General features: G+C 46.9%; 1 protein-coding gene across 1 annotated transcript in view; it reads right to left on the bottom strand.

The window, feature by feature from the left end:
* LOC131954731 (calcitonin gene-related peptide type 1 receptor) overlaps nucleotides 1-16578 on the bottom strand; it is a 51933-nt gene that overhangs the window by 22959 nt on the left and 12396 nt on the right. Inside the window, exon 3 of the mRNA XM_059318475.1 lies at nucleotides 7429-7781. Within this exon, the coding sequence (XP_059174458.1) occupies nucleotides 7429-7781 (353 nt within the window). The remainder of the gene's footprint in view (nucleotides 1-7428; nucleotides 7782-16578) is intronic.

Genomic DNA, 16578 nt, shown 5'->3' with positions numbered 1-16578 from the left:
TTAGGTGGGCTGTGTGGGTGTTTAGATGGGTTGTGTGGGTGTTTATATGGGTTGTGTGGGTGTTTAAATGGGTTGTGTGGGTGTTTAGGTGGGCTGTGTGGGTGTTTAGATGGGTTGTGTGGGTGTTTAGATGGGTTGTGTGGGTGTTTAGGTGGGTTGTGTGGGCTGTGTGGGTGTTTAGATGGGCTGTGTGGGTGTTTAGGTGGGTTGTGTGGGTGTTTAGGTGGGTTGTGTGGGCTGTGTGGGTGTTTAGATGGGCTGTGTGGGTGTTTAGGTGGGTTGTGTGGTTGTTTATGTGGGCTGTGTGGGTGTTTAGATGGGTTGTGTGGGTGTTTAGGTGGGCTGTGTGGGTGTTTAGATGGGTTGTGTGGGTGTTTAGGTGGGTTGTGTGGGTGTTTAGGTGGGCTGTGTGGGTGTTTAGATGGGCTGTGTGGGTGTTTAGGTGGGTTGTGTGGGTGTTTAGGTGGGTTGTGTGGGTGTTTAGGTGGGCTGTGTGGGTGTTTAGATGGGCTGTGTGGGTGTTTAGGTGGGTTGTGTAGGCTGTGTGGGTGTTTAGGTGGGTTGTGTGGGTGTTTAGGTGGGTTGTGTGGGCTGTGTGGGTATTTAGGTGGGCTGTGTGGGTGTTTAGATGGGCTGTGTGGGTGTTTAGGTGGGTTGTGTAGGCTGTGTGGGTGTTTAGGTGGGTTGTGTGGGTGTTTAGGTGGGCTGTGTGGATGTTTAGGTGGGTTGTGTGGGCTGTGTGGGTGTTTAGGTGGGCTGTGTGGGTGTTTAGGTGGGTTGTGTGGGTGTTTAGGTGGGCTGTGTGGGTGTTTAGATGGGTTGTGTGGGTGTTTAGATGGGCTGTGTGGGTGTTTAGGTGGGCTGTGTGGGTGTTTGGGTGGGTTGTGTGGGTGTTTAGGTGGGTTGTGTGGGTGTTTAGGTGGGCTGTGTGGGTGTTTAGATGGGTTGTGTGGGTGTTTATATGGGTTGTGTGGGTGCTTAGGTGGGCTGTGTGGGTGTTTAGATGGGTTGTGTGGGTGTTTAGGTGGGCTGTGTGGGTGTTTAGATGGGTTGTGTGGGTGTTTAGGTGGGCTGTGTGGGTGTTTAGGTGGGCTGTGTGGGTGTTTAGGTGGGTTGTGTGGGTGTTTAGGTGGGCTGTGTGGGTGTTTAGGTGGGTTGTGTGGGTGTTTAGGTGGGCTGTGTGGGTGTTTAGGTGGGTTGTGTGGGTGTTTAGGTGGGCTGTGTGGGTGTTTAGGTGGGTTGTGTGGGTGTTTAGGTGGGCTGTGTGGGTGTTTAGGTGGGTTGTGTGGGTGTTTAGGTGGGTTGTGTGGGTGTTTAGGTGGGTTGTGTGGGTGTTTAGGTGGGTTGTGTGGGTGTTTAGGTGGGTTGTGTGGGTGTTTAGGTGGGTTGTGTGGGTGTTTAGGTTGGCTGTGTGGGTGTTTAGATGGGTTGTGTGGGTGTTTAGGTGGGTTGTGTGGGTGTTTAGGTGGGTTGTGTGGGTGTTTAGGTGGGCTGTGTGGGTGTTTAGGTGGGTTGTGTGGGTGTTTAGGTGGGCTGTGTGGGTGTTTAGGTGGGTTGTGTGGGTGTTTGGTGGGTTGTGTGGGTGTTTAGGTGGGTTGTGTGGGTGTTTAGGTGGGTTGTGTGGGTGTTTAGGTGGGTTGTGTGGGTGTTTAGGTGGGTTGTGTGGGTTGTGTGGGTGTTTAGATGGGTTGTGTGGGTGTTTAGACGGGTTGTATGGGTGTTTAGGTGGGCTGTGTGGGTTGTGTGGGTGTTTAGGTGGGCTGTGTGGGTGTTTAGGTGGGCTGTGTGGGTGTTTAGGTGGGTTGTGTGGGTGTTTAGGTGGGCTGTGTGGGTGTTTAGGTGGGTTGTGTGGGTGTTTAGGTGGGCTGTGTGGGTGTTTAGATGGGTTGTGTGGGTGTTTAGATGGGTTGTGTGGGTGTTTAGGTGGGCTTCGTGTGACGTCCTTACAGAAGTTGATATGTTGCTTGGCTAAGGTCCTTACAGAAGTTGTGGAGATGTGCCAGCACCTGCTGGGAGCCCATTAGCTTGGGACTTGTCACGTGATCTGGTCTGACCTCAATAGTTGTCATTAACGTGTGCAAAAATGTATTGGTAAATAATGGTGCAGTTGTAGCGTATAGAACTCATGGCCTGGGGTAGAACAGTCACACACACAGACAGATAGACAGACACACAGTTGACAAACAAGACTATTCCAAATAATCTGTCGTGCTAGACGTTCAAATTTCCCCAGCTCCAAGCTGATGCAGCGCGACTTGTGGGGGGCTTCTATTCTCCAGTCCAATCAGTTGGCGCATGCGCAGTGCCAAAGTGGCAACTCCAGACGCGACACAGAAGTGGCCAGGATTTGACATGTAATCACCGCGCTCTTTAAATACAGGCCATAACGCAACTCTAACACAGGGCCACTGGACCACAAACCAACTCTAACACAGGGCCACTGGACCACAAACCAACTCTAACACAGGGCCACTGGACCACAAACCAACTCTAACACAGGACCACTGGACCACAAACCAACTCTAACACAGGGCCACTGGACCACAAACCAACTCTAACACAGGGCCACTGGACCACAAACCAACTCTAACACAGGGCCACTGGACCACAAACCAACTCTAACACAGGACCACAGGGCCACTGGACCACAAACCAACTCTAACACAGGACCACAAACCAACTCTAACACAGGGCCACTGGACCACAAACCAACTCTAACACAGGACCACTGGACCACAAACCAACTCTAACACAGGGCCACTGGACCACAAACCAACTCTAACACAGGACCACTGGACCACAAACCAACTCTAACACAGGGCCACTGGACCACAAACCAACTCTAACACAGGGCCACTGGACCACAAACCAACTCTAACACAGGGCCACTGGACCACAAACCAACTCTAACACAGGGCCACTGGACCACAAACCAACTCTAACACAGGGCCACTGGACCACAAACCAACTCTAACACAGGGCCACTGGACCACAAACCAACTCTAACACAGGGCCACTGGACCACAAACCAACTCTAACACAGGACCACAAACCAACTCTAACACAGGACCACTGGACCACAAACCAACTCTAACACAGGGCCACTGGACCACAAACCAACTCTAACACAGGGCCACTGGACCACAAACCAACTCTAACACAGGGCCACTGGACCACAAACAAACTCTAACACAGGACCACAGGGCCACTGGACCACAAACCAACTCTAACACAGGACCACAAACCAACTCTAACACAGGGCCACTGGACCACAAACCAACTCTAACACAGGGCCACTGGACCACAAACCAACTCTAACACAGGGCCACTGGACCACAAACAAACTCTAACACAGGGCCACTGGACCACAAACCAACTCTAACACAGGGCCACTGGACCACAAACCAACTCTAACACAGGGCCACTGGACCACAAACCAACTCTAACACAGGGCCACTGGACCACAAACAAACTCTAACACAGGACCACAGGGCCACTGGACCACAAACCAACTCTAACACAGGACCACAAACCAACTCTAACACAGGACCACTGGACCACAAACCAACTCTAACACAGGGCCACAGGGCCACTGGATCGGTCAACGGAAAAAAAAGTCATAGGAAAAAAAAACCACAGAAAAAAAAGTCACAGTTTTTGCTAGGAAAAAAAATCACAGAAAAAAAAGTCACAGTGGAAAAATTTTATCGGAAAAAAAGTCAAGAAATAAAGTCACAGAAAAAAGTCACAAAAATCTTTTTAGAAATATTTTTATTAATTTGTTAAGAATTGTAAATTTTTTTATGTTTATTGTTGTGGGCTGTATTTTTTTATAGCATAAATTATTTATAGACGTTAAAAGTATTATGATTTATAACAATTGTAAGTAAAAATACTCTAAGATAATTAACACAACAATCTCAACGTTTGTTACGTATTTAGTTAAATACGCGGTAAAAAAGTTAATTATAAAAGAAATTTAGGCACATTTTGCCGCAGGCTATTCTCTGGCCTCTCCTCAGTAGGCATTGTCCGAACATATTTTGTGTTGTTGACGTTATGCGTCAATGAGAGCCTTTGAACCTTGTCGGCTTTCTGTTTTGATCCTAAGTTTTGTTATGTAATGAGCGTGATAAATGTGGGCAGTAAAGGTGGTTGAACTAAACATATCTATTGTTGCCATGAGTTGACGGCAGCAAGTCAGATGAATTTACCATTTCACGGTAATTTGATGTTAGTATTTAAAAAGAAAAAACACGATGAAAAACGTAGACTATGGAGCATTATATTAAATGCTACTAATCTTAAGTTTAAAACAATTACAATCTACAATCTACATACTTCATAATAAATATTTTTAGATGAATTATAAAAATTACTATGCGTATACAGCCTACACACATTACATTTAATTAATCCTAAGTTAATTTGCACTCTCTAAATATTTAATACATAAAATTATTATCAAATATCATGCCAATATATATTTGTGACTTTTTTTCCTGTGACTTTTTTTTCCTGTGACCTTTTTCCTGTGACTTTTTTTCCTGTGACTTTTTTTCCTGTGACTTTCTTTCCTGTGACTTTTTTTTCCTACAATCCACTGGACCACCGGACCACAAACACACCAGCACATTTACAACCATTCCAGACACAGAAAGCCCAATGTACAACAGTAGGTGGACAAATAGGTTCCAGGGGGGGTAGTCAATAAGCTTGCTGAACGACCGTGTGGCTGTGTGGTTGTGTGGCTAAATTACAAGTTGTAGTAGCAGACATGAAATGGGCTAGAATAAGTCAGAGAGGCAAACATTACGGGAATAAAAGGAAAGTTGGAGTGACAGGCGCCTAGCGAGAGAACTGATAGTTGGCTTAGTGGGTGAAGAGATGGTCTAGTGGGTGGAGAGATGGTCTAGTGGGTGGAGAGAGTGGGTGGAGAGATGGTCTAGTGGGTGGAGACAGTGGGTGGAGAGATGGTCTAGTGGGTGGAGAGATGGTCTAGTGGGTGGAGAGATGGTCTAGTGGCTGTAGAGATGGTCTAGTGGGTGGAGAGATGGTCTAGTGGGTGGAGAGATGGTCTAGTGGGTGGAGACAGTGGGTGGAGAGATGGTCTAGTGGGTGGAGAGATGGTCTAGTGGGTGGAGAGATGGTCTAGTGGCTGTAGAGATGGTCTAGTGGGTGGAGAGATGGTCTAGTGGGTAGAGAGATGGTCTAGTGGGTGGAGACAGTGGGTGGAGAGATGGTCTAGTGGGTGGAGAGATGGTCTAGTGGGTGGAGAGATGGTCTAGTGGGTGGAGAGGTGGTCTAGTGGGTGGAGAGATGGTCTAGTGGGTGGAGAGATGGTCTAGTGGGTGGAGAGATGGTCTAGTGGGTGGGGAGATGGTCTAGTGGGTGGAGAGATGGTCTAGTGGGTGGAGAGATGGTCTAGTGGGTGGAGAGATGGTCTAGTGGGTGGAGAGGTTGTCTAGTGGGTGGAGACAGTGGGTGGAGAGATGGTCTAGTGGGTGGAGACAGTGGGTGGAGAGATGGTCTAGTGGGTGGAGAGATGGTCTAGTGGGTGGAGATATGGTCTAGTGGGTGGAGAGGTGGTCTAGTGGGTGGAGAGATGGTCTAGTGGGTGGAGAGATGGTCTAGTGGGTGGAGAGATGGTCTAGTGGGTGGAGAGATGGTCTAGTGGGTGGAGAGATGGTCTAGTGGGTGGAGACAGTGGGTGGAGAGATGGTCTAGTGGGTGGAGAGATGGTCTAGTGGGTGGAGAGATGGTCTAGTGTGTGGAGACAGTGGGTGGAGAGATGGTCTAGTGGGTGGAGAGATGGTCTAGTGGGTGGAGAGGTTGTCTAGTGGGTGGAGACAGTGGGTGGAGAGATGGTCTAGTGGGTGGAGACAGTGGGTGGAGAGATGGTCTAGTGGGTGGAGAGATGGTCTAGTGGGTGGAGAGAGTGGGTGGAGAGATGGTCTAGTGGGTGGAGAGATGGTCTAGTGGGTGGAGAGGTTGTCTAGTGGGTGGAGACAGTGGGTGGAGAGATGGTCTAGTGGGTGGAGACAGTGGGTGGAGAGATGGTCTAGTGGGTGGAGACAGTGGGTGGAGAGATGGTCTAGTGGGTGGAGACAGTGGGTGGAGAGATGGTCTAGCGGGTAGAGAGATGGTCTAGTGGGTGGAGAGATGGTCTAGTGGGTAGAGAGATGGTCTAGTGGGTGGAGAGATGGTCTAGTGGGTGGAGAGAGTGGGTGGAGAGATGGTCTAGTGGGTGGAGAGATGGTCTAGTGGGTGGAGAGAGTGGGTGGAGAGATGGTCTAGTCTAGTGGATGGAGAGATGGTCTAGTGGGTGGAGACAGTGGGTGGAGAGATGGTCTAGCGGGTAGAGAGATGGTCTAGTGGGTGGAGAGATGGTCTAGTGGGTGGAGAGAGTGGGTGGAGAGTAGGTCTAGTGGGTGGAGAGATGGTCTAGTGGGTGGAGAGAGTGGGTGGAGAGATGGTCTAGTGGGTGGAGAGATGGTCTAGTGGGTGGAGAGAGTGGGTGGAGAGATGGTCTAGTGGGTGGAGAGATGGTCTAGTGAGTGGAGAGGTTGTCTAGTGGGTGGAGACAGTGGGTGGAGAGATGGTGTAGTGTGTAGACAGTGGGTGGAGAGATGGTCTAGTGGGTGGAGACAGTGGGTGGAGAGATGGTCTAGTGGGTGGAGAGATGGTCTAGCGGGTGGAGAGATGGTCTAGTGGGTGGAGACAGTGGGTGGAGAGATGGTCTAGTGGGTGGAGGGATGGTCTAGTGGGTGGAGAGATGGTCTAGTGGATGGAGAGGTGGTCTAGTGGGTGGAGAGATGGTCTAGTGGGTAGAGAGATGGTCTAGTGGGTGGAGGGATGGTCTAGTGGGTGGAGAGATGGTCTAGTGGATGGAGAGGTGGTCTAGTGGGTGGAGAGACAGTCTAGTGGGTGGAGAGATGGTCTAGTGGGTGGAGGGATGGTCTAGTCGGCTCCGTTATCTCCTTACATGAGTCCCGACTCAGTCAGACCGCTATAGAAGACACGAGGAACGTTCCCACGTCTGAGCAGCAACCTATGGCCATCTGACACGCAGATCTACGATACACGTACACGTACAACGATGAACCCCCCCCCCCCCCCTGACCACCGCGACCCCACCCCCATTGACTCGCGGATGTCAATAGAACCAGTAATCTGCCCCAGCCTCATCAGCCGAGCATGACAAACGGACATCAGCACGAGACGTCGTGACACAGGACGTGGACGTCATGGGGGGGCGTGATGCGGGATGTCATGTGGCGGACGTCATGAGGTGCACGTCATGGGGCGGACGTCATGGTGTGCACGTCATAGGGTGGACGTCATGGGGCTGACGTCACGGGGTGGACGTCATGGGGCTGACGTCATGGGGCAGACCTGACTGACCCCAATGAATGAAACAGGACCTACCGTCCCCGGGTACAGGGGTCTCGTTCAACATCTGGCTGCATTGCTCTGTGGCCCAGCGGATCAGATCGGCCACGTGGGGGTGGTACACCTCACTGTCCACCATCTTCTGGGAGCTGGGCTCTTCACAGCTGGGCTCTTCACAGCTGGGCTCTTCACGGCTGGGCTCTTCACGGCTGGGCTCTTCACGGCTGGGCTCTTTACGGCTGGGCTCTTTACGGCTGGGCTCTTTACGGCTGGGCTCTTCACGGCTGGGCTCTTTACGGCTGGGCTCTTCACAGCTGGGCTCTTCACAGCTGGGCTCTTCACAGCTGGGCTGTTTACAGCTGGGCTCTTCACAGCTGGGCTGTTTACAGCTATTGTAGTCACAAGGGAAAAAACATAGAATTTAATAGAAAATAGGATTCAATAGAATGTTTCAATCAAGTATTTAAAAAAACTTTGAATTAGAGTGAAATAGGCATAAGACATATAATTTGCTATCCTGAATTGGTTGCAAGAATAGTTGAACCACGTTTACTGCCATATCTCCCACGCTTATGACATTATAAAGCATAGGATCAAGACCAAAAACCGACACTGTACAAAAGCCGTCACGCTACTAATGCCGATAGGCACGTCCACAATACACACTAGGTAAAGGCGGATATTAAAATCTTAAAAAAAAACACAGTCAATTGTCCATATTTCTTTGTAATTAATTTTGTACCAAGTATTCAAATAAATATGCAACAACAGTTGAGGCTACTACTTTTTACTGCTTTTAAATCCTAATATATAAAAGCCCATGTGCGCAATTCTGTCTCTCTCTCTCTCTCTCTCTCTCTCTCTCTCTGTCCGCAAAATAATTTCACAGGCTATGATATCAGTATCTTCAGCGATATATGGAGAACTTGATACGGACTTTTGTTGAAAATAATATGTTAGATGTTTTAAAAGTATAAACAACATTTTATTTAAAGAAGAAAAATAAAAAATAAAGGCATATTCGAATGTAGAAAATTTTTTTTAATTATGCAACCGGAAAATTGTTTATAGTTGTGACAAGAACGCAATAAACAATGACTTAGACTCTAGATAGATCTAGATTTAGATCTAGACTATCTAGATCTAGAATCTATTCCAATAATACATTTCTATACTAAACTATTTCAGGCCTTAATTGTGTTATAAAAATCTTTGTTTAGCTATGGAATTGGCTAATTTGGAATAAAATTTAGTTTGAATTAATAGGGCCTATTTGCGTAAGTGAAGTTTCTTAACTACCTCTTTTATTCTTCATGATTCCTGAGGTGTCAAATTAGCTGAGATGATAGTGCAATTGATACCATGCCTGTGGCACGGGTTCGAGACACAACAATTTCAATCTTGTTTTTTCAATTTTTTTTTTAATATGTGAATGATACAGATGCTTATCAGGACTTGGCGGGACACGGGGCAGGTGAAGTAGAGTTCACCTGTTAATGTATTTTTAGCATATGAAGGGATAGTGTGGTCAGAGCCATGCTCAGCCGAAATAGGGTTTTTTTTAAAGACAAAAACAACACAACTACCATAGAACAGCCGGGTTTTTAACGAAATCTTTTAAGTCTCTTAATTTTAAGTCTCTTGATCAGCGAGTGCATTTAATATGTTTTTGTGTTGACTAATACTGTATACAATTTTGTTTTAATTTTTCTAATAGGTATTGGTAGTCTATGTTATTTGAAACAATATAAAATATAAACATAGACAGTACATTAAACAAAACCCCTTTTTTTTTGCATAATCTTAACAATGTTTCATTCCAATGCTCTTGATCAATAAAATGTTTCTTTTACTAAGTTTTTAAAGCTGAATTACAATTTATTTCATTACTCACTTTCCGTAGATATATACATTTTCTTCAGGCATCTCTACTGTTTCTTCCCCTTTCACCTCCGAACGAAATTGAAAAAAGTAATTTAAAAAAAATAATTAAAAATCCGGAATCCGCTATCCCCCCCCCCCCCCCCAACGCACACATATCCCCCACATCTCCTCCGGACAGTTTTAAATGCCCTTCTCCGGAGATAAATATCTAAAAGAAAAACCGGGTAGCCTATTTGTAAAGAGGAGAGAGCTAAAAGTCACCAGAATTGCCCGTAACGGGTATCGATGGCTAGTATACAGAGTTTCTTCCAGGCATCTACGCCCCCTTCCCCCCCCCCCCCCCAATCCCGAAGAAAGTCTACTCCCCCCCATAACGAAGTGGAATTTATATAGAAAAAATATTTTTTAACAGTGGTTCCGCCCCCCCCCCACCCCGAAAATTTGAAGTCGTCCCCCCCCCCCCCCCAGAGAAAAAAGTCTGGAAGAAACACTGCTGGTATAACAATAACACACTAAAGCTGTGAAATTGTTCACTGTTGAAGATAGTCGTCACACTTTCAAAACCCCCAATCCCCCTTTCGGTAGCATATATCCCTTACCCCCACCCACCTACCCCACCTTCGTAGTATATATCTAACACCCCACACGGCACAGAAGTATGAAGTTGACACGAATCATGACGTCAAGGGTTCCGCCCTTGAGAAATATGACGATACCGACACGTATAATCTCCCCTGGCGCACTTTATTACTACGTTAATTTATCGCGCTGTCGAATTTGAACTGTCGTCATAGTTCTATCGTCCGCACTGACAACATCCGATCGCCAATCACTTGAGTCGAGTGTGTGTCTTGACCTCCGCCCAACACCTGGGGTTATGTGAGCCGAGGGCTAGAACCACTGCTCTAACCCAACAGTAAACACCAACAAAGCTTAATCTCACAATCTCAGGTCGTCACCTACAGAGGTCGTCACCTACAGAAGTCTTACTGGACAAATACAGAAATTTTAAGGGGCATATGTAGAAATTTTATCGGGCTTATGCAGAAATTTTATGGGGCATATACAGAAGTTTTATGGGGCATTTGCAGACATTTTATGGGGCATATACAGAGGTTTTATTGGGCATATGTAAGCATTTTATGGGGCATATGCAGAAGTTCAAACGGGTGTGTTTAATGTCCGTCCGTGTAATCAAGCAATAATGGCAACATGTGTAATCTATAATATAAGCGGGCTTGTAGTGTGTCAGTCCTTCCTTCCTCGTGTCATGGCTATAGCTTTTGGAACCATGAAAGTAAACATCGCACCATTTTTAAAATTTTTTTTTAGGGTCAGTGTAATTGTTTTAATGGGGATCAGGTTTAGGGTATGTGAGTGTAGTGGTTGGGATAACTGTATTTTCTGTTTGTTAATGCAGTGCTTTTCAGTGCATCGCAACGTCTTATTATAAGTAATTTAGTAGGGTTTGTTTATATAACGACTTAAATTTATTTTATAGTTGCCACAGTTTTTACTCTTTCGCATAACGTAAAGAAAATATTAAATACACGTATATTGCTAAAACATATTCAACGGATCAATGTCAAATATTATTTTCGTTTAGATTCCGAAAAAAAGTGGATACATTTTTATGACAGTATGGTCGAAAAAACGAATTGATTCAAGTAGTTTTTTTGTTGTTGTAATTTTTCCAAGTGAGGTAATTTTAAAATAAATTCAACTCACTCTCTATAATTTAAGTTAATTTTTTGTATTACTACCGCATTGATTGTTATATGTTAAGGTTCACAATTAAAATAGAAAAATGTTAAGATTATTTATATTATTTTCTAATTAGTCTATGATCTCTCAAAATCACTATTTTTTGTTTTTGTTTTTCGGTGTTATTAAAACATGGTGATGTTAGACTTACAGAGAATGCTGGAAAGGCTCTCTTTGGGCGCGGACGCCTAGGAAAGCGTGTGGTTCGGTGGTGATTCTAATGTTGTGGTTGTGTTGTGGTTGTGTTGTGGTGTGTTGTGGTTGTGGTTGTGTTTTTTTGTGTTTGTGTTTTTGTTTGTTTTGTTCTGTTCCCAAGTTGGTACATTTAAGAAAGATTTACCGTGGCGGAGCACGGGTATGCAGCTAGTCAAACAATATTGGCGGCATGTGTAATCAAACAATATTAGCGACATGTGTAATCAAACAATATAGTAATGTAATAACATGTAACTTGTAATATAAAAAACAACGGCGTGGTGTAATCCACCGACATGAGTTGGATGTAATGACCCGCCATTGTGACCTGGAGTCCCCGCCCTCCCCTCCATGCGGCAGGTCTAAGTGAATAATAGAGCAGAAGTGATCTGGGCAGTGCAGCAGTGTCTGGGCCCATTAGCACGTGATGGATGAGCGGGCCGCCAGACACGGAACAAAGCTATCACTTCTGCCACAAGACAAAGTTCTGCTCAAATCATCAGCCAAATGGCCAGATAAACGTCACAATTTTTGGTCGAAAATAAATTATTTTGGCTCCAAATTTAAAAAAAAAAAGATTTATTAGGTAAAAAAAAATCGTTCATTTAGCTATAGGTAAAATTTTAAGGACAAAAAGATAAAGACACAAAACTAGCCTGATCATTTTTAAGTCAACATGGTCAACAAAACAGGTCTACGACAATTCCCGAAAGACATTTGTCCTTCGGGCAAATGTTTCTCGGGAATTTGTCGCATTCGGCCAATCGTCCATTCGAACGTTTGTCGCATTCTGGCAAGTGTCCATTCGGGAAAAATGGCGTAGGGTACGTGTCAGGCTCCCGTACAAAACAGACGGATGCACAACGCGGATCAGTTGATGTTGACTGACAGACGGCAAATGTTACCGTAGACGGCAAATGTTCGGCAAATGTTACCGTAGACGGCAAATGTTACCGTAGACGGCAAATGTTACCGTAGACGGCTAAGGTTACCGTAGACGGCTAAGGTTACCGTAGACGGCTAAGGTTACCGTAGACGGCTAAGGTTACCGTAGACGGCTAAGGTTACCGTAGACGGCTAAGGTTACCGTAGACGGCTAAGGTTACCGTAGACGGCAAATGTTACCGTAGACGTCGGGTTTTGACAAAAGTTTTCAAATATGGTCTAGTGGAGCCCCGGCCTAGTGGAGCCCCGGCCCAGTGGAGCCCCGGCCTAGGGAAGCCCCGGCCTAGTGGAGCCCCGGCCTAGTGGAGCCCCGGCCTAGTGGAGCCCCGGCCTAGTGGAGCCCCGGCCCAGTGGAGCCCCGGCCCAGTGGAGCCCCGGCCTAGGGAAGCCCCGGCCTAGTGGAGCCCCGGCCTAGTGGAGCCCCGGCCTAGTAGAGCCCCGGCCTAGTGGAGCCCCGGCCCAGTGGAGCCCCGGCCTAGGGAAGCCCCGGCCTAGTGGAGCCCCGGCCTAGTGGAGCCCCGGCCTAGTGGAGCCCCGGCCTAGTGGAGCCCCGGCCCAGTGGAGCCCCGGCCCAGTGGAGCCCCGGCCTAGGGAAGCCCCGGCCTAGTGGAGCCCCGGCCTAGTGGAGCCCCGGCCTAGTAGAGCCCCGGCCTAGTGGAGCCCCGGCCTAGGGAAGCCCCGGCCTAGTGGAGCCCCGGCCCAGTGGAGCCCCGGCCCAGTGGAGCCCCGGCCTAGTGGAGCCCCGGCCTAGTGGAGCCCCGGCCTAGTGGAGCCCCATCATTCGTGAGAAATGGCCTGATCAACGTGTGGGCCAACATGTAGGCGGATCTTGTGGGGAGGGCAAAGTGGGGGGAGGGAGGGTGGTGTGGGGGAGAGGGGAGGTGCAGTTGGAGGGGGTGAATACAGGTTTTGATACATTGACAGTTCCATTATACACGCTCTGTACATGGAGGCATTCATACACAACCACACATACACAACCACACATACACGACCACACATACACAACCACACATACGCGACCACACATACACGACCACACAACCACACATACACAACCACACATACACAACCACACATACACAACCACACATACACAACCACACATATACAACCACACATACACGACCACACATACACGACCACACATACGCGACCACACATACACGACCACACAACCACACATACACAACCACACATACACAACCACACATACACAACCACACATACACAACCACACATACACAACCACACATACACAACCACACATACACGACCAAACATACACAACCACACATACGCGACCACACATACACAGCCACACATACGCGACCACACATACACAACCACACATACGCAACCACACATACACGACCACACAACCACACATACACAACCACACATACACAACCACACATACACAACCACACATACACAACCACACATACACGACCACACATACACGACCACACATACACGACCACACATACACAACCACACGTACACGACCACACAACCACACAACCACACATACACAACCACACATACACAACCACACATACACAACCACACATACACAACCACACATACACGACCACACATACACGACCACACATACACAACCACACAACCACACGTACACGACCACACAACCACACAACCACACATACACGACCACATATACACGACCAGACATACACAACCACACATACACAACCACACAACCACACATACACAACCACACATACACAACCACACATACACGACCACACATACACGACCAACTTACACGACTACACGACCACACACCCACACAACCACACATACACGACCACACATACACAACCACACAACCACACGTACACGACCACACAACCACACGACCACACATACACAACCACACAACCACACATACACAACCACACATACACAACCACACATACACGACCACACATACACGACCAGACATACACAACCACACATACACAACCACACAACCACACATACACAACCACACATACACAACCACACATACACGACCACACATACACGACCAACTTACACGACTACACGACCACACACCCACACAACCACACATACACGACCACACATACACAACCACACAACCACACGTACACGACCACACAACCACACGACCACACATACACAACCACACAACCACACATACACAACCACACATACACAACCACACATACACGACCACACATACACGACCACACATACACGACCACACAACCACACATACACAACCACACATACACAACCACACATACACGACCACACAACCACACAACCACACATACACAACCACACATACACGACCACACATACACAACCACACAACCACACGTACACGACCACACAACCACACAACCACACATACACGACCACACATACACGTTGTGCGAGTTGTGTGACCAAGTGTTAGACCATCCCAATCACGCCCCGGGGACTAGTTTTAAAGTTGCCCGTACATTAGCCGGGCAGTCCTGAATTTTGGTGAGAAATTTGACACGATACTGGGCTCCCTTAGGCTTTGGTTTCAATATTTCGTGTGCTTTCATTGTCCTACTCTTGCTTTCATTGTCCTACTCTTGCTTTCATTGTCCTACTCTTGCTCTCATTGTCCTACTCTTGCCTTCATTGTCCTACTCTTGCCTTCATTGTCCTACTCTTGCCTTCATTGTCCTACTCTTGCCTTCATTGTCCTACTCTTGCCTTCATTGTCCTACTCTTGCCTTCATTGTCCTACTCTTGCCTTCATTGTCCTACTCTTGCCTTCATTGTCCTACTCTTGCTTTCATTGTCCTACTCTTGCCTTCATTGTCCTACTCTTGCTTTCATTGTCCTACTCTTGCCTTCATTGTCCTACTCTTGCCTTCATTGTCCTACTCTTGCTTTCATTGTCCTACTCTTGCCTTCATTGTCCTACTCTTGCCTTCATTGTCCTACTCTTGCCTTCATTGGCCACAACATCCGTACCATCACCTACCCAACCATCCGTATCGTCACCTACCCAACCATCCGTACCATCACCTACCCAACCATCCGTACCATCACCTACCCAACCATCCGTACCATCACCTACCCAACCATCCGTACCATCACCTACCCAACCATCCACACCGTCATCAACCATCCCTACTTTTATCTATTGAGCCATCTCTACCAAGTTCAGACATCACGACCCCACCCCCCATCTACTGCCACCCCCCCCCCCCCCCGCCACGTTACTGGCCCCGTCAAAGATGACGTCCCGTGTGGCCGCCATGGATCTGACCCGATTAGCGGCAGACGAGAAATCACGAGAGCTGCCTATCTGCGCGTTTATCACTGACGGGAATTCACGAGAGACGCTGGGGCTACAACAGTTTTACACGCCACAAAAAGACGTCCGTGGCATAGGGGGGGGGGGGGGGGGAGACAAGTTATAGATACACCCACATATACATATATATATATATATATATATATATATATATATATTATTCGCTATTCTATATTTCTCTTCTGTGTGTGATCACTTTTCACGTTGGTCAGAATTCGATGACAATGCACTGTGATATAAAACTTTACTACTTAGATGTTTTATTAACTTCTAAAAATTTAATTTCCTTTACAAAGTACTAATTTCCCGCGCTATTGTTTTCGTTAATTTTTTTTTACTCTATTCTCTTTATATGAACAACTTAGTAGATATATTTTAAACATTCATATTTTTGTTACCGATTGCACTGGAACTTCTCACCTCTTCCCCTACTTTTTTTTAAGAATATATACGTTTAATTGTATTGGTTGGGATGGTGTGTGTTGAATTATTGTGATGGCTGGGATGGTGTGTGTGTTGAATGATTGTGTTGGGTGGGATGGTGTGTGTTGAATGATTGTGTTGGGTGGGATGGTGTGGGTTGAATGATTGTGTTGGTTGGGATGGTGTGGGTTGAATGATTGTGTTGGTTGGGATAGTGTGTTGAATGATTGTGTTGGTTGGGATAGTGTGTTGAATGATTGTGTTGGTTGGGATGGTGTGTGTTGAATGATTGTGTTGGTTGGGATAGTGTGTTGAATGATTGTGTTGGTTGGGATGGTGTGTTGAATGATTGTGTTGGTTGGGATGGTGTGTGTTGAATTATTGTGTTGGTTGGGATGGTGTGTGTTGAATTATTGTGATGGTTGGGATGGTGTTTGTTGGATGATTGTGTTGGTTGGGATAGTGTGTTGAATGATTGTGTTGGTTGGGATGGTGTGTGTTGAATGATTGTGTTGGTTGGGATAGTGTGTTGAATGATTGTGTTGGTTGGGATAGTGTGTTGAATGATTGTGTTGGTTGGGATAGTGTGTTGAATGATTGTGTTGGTTGGGATGGTGTGTTGAATG

The sequence above is a fragment of the Physella acuta genome, unplaced genomic scaffold (genome assembly GCF_028476545.2).
Source record: "Physella acuta isolate Inbredline_101_S28 unplaced genomic scaffold, ASM2847654v3 ptg000079l, whole genome shotgun sequence".
In the NCBI taxonomy this organism is placed as follows: Eukaryota; Metazoa; Mollusca; class Gastropoda; family Physidae; genus Physella; species Physella acuta.
Note: the sequence above shows the minus strand (reverse complement) of the source record. Positions and strands in the feature narration are given on the sequence as shown.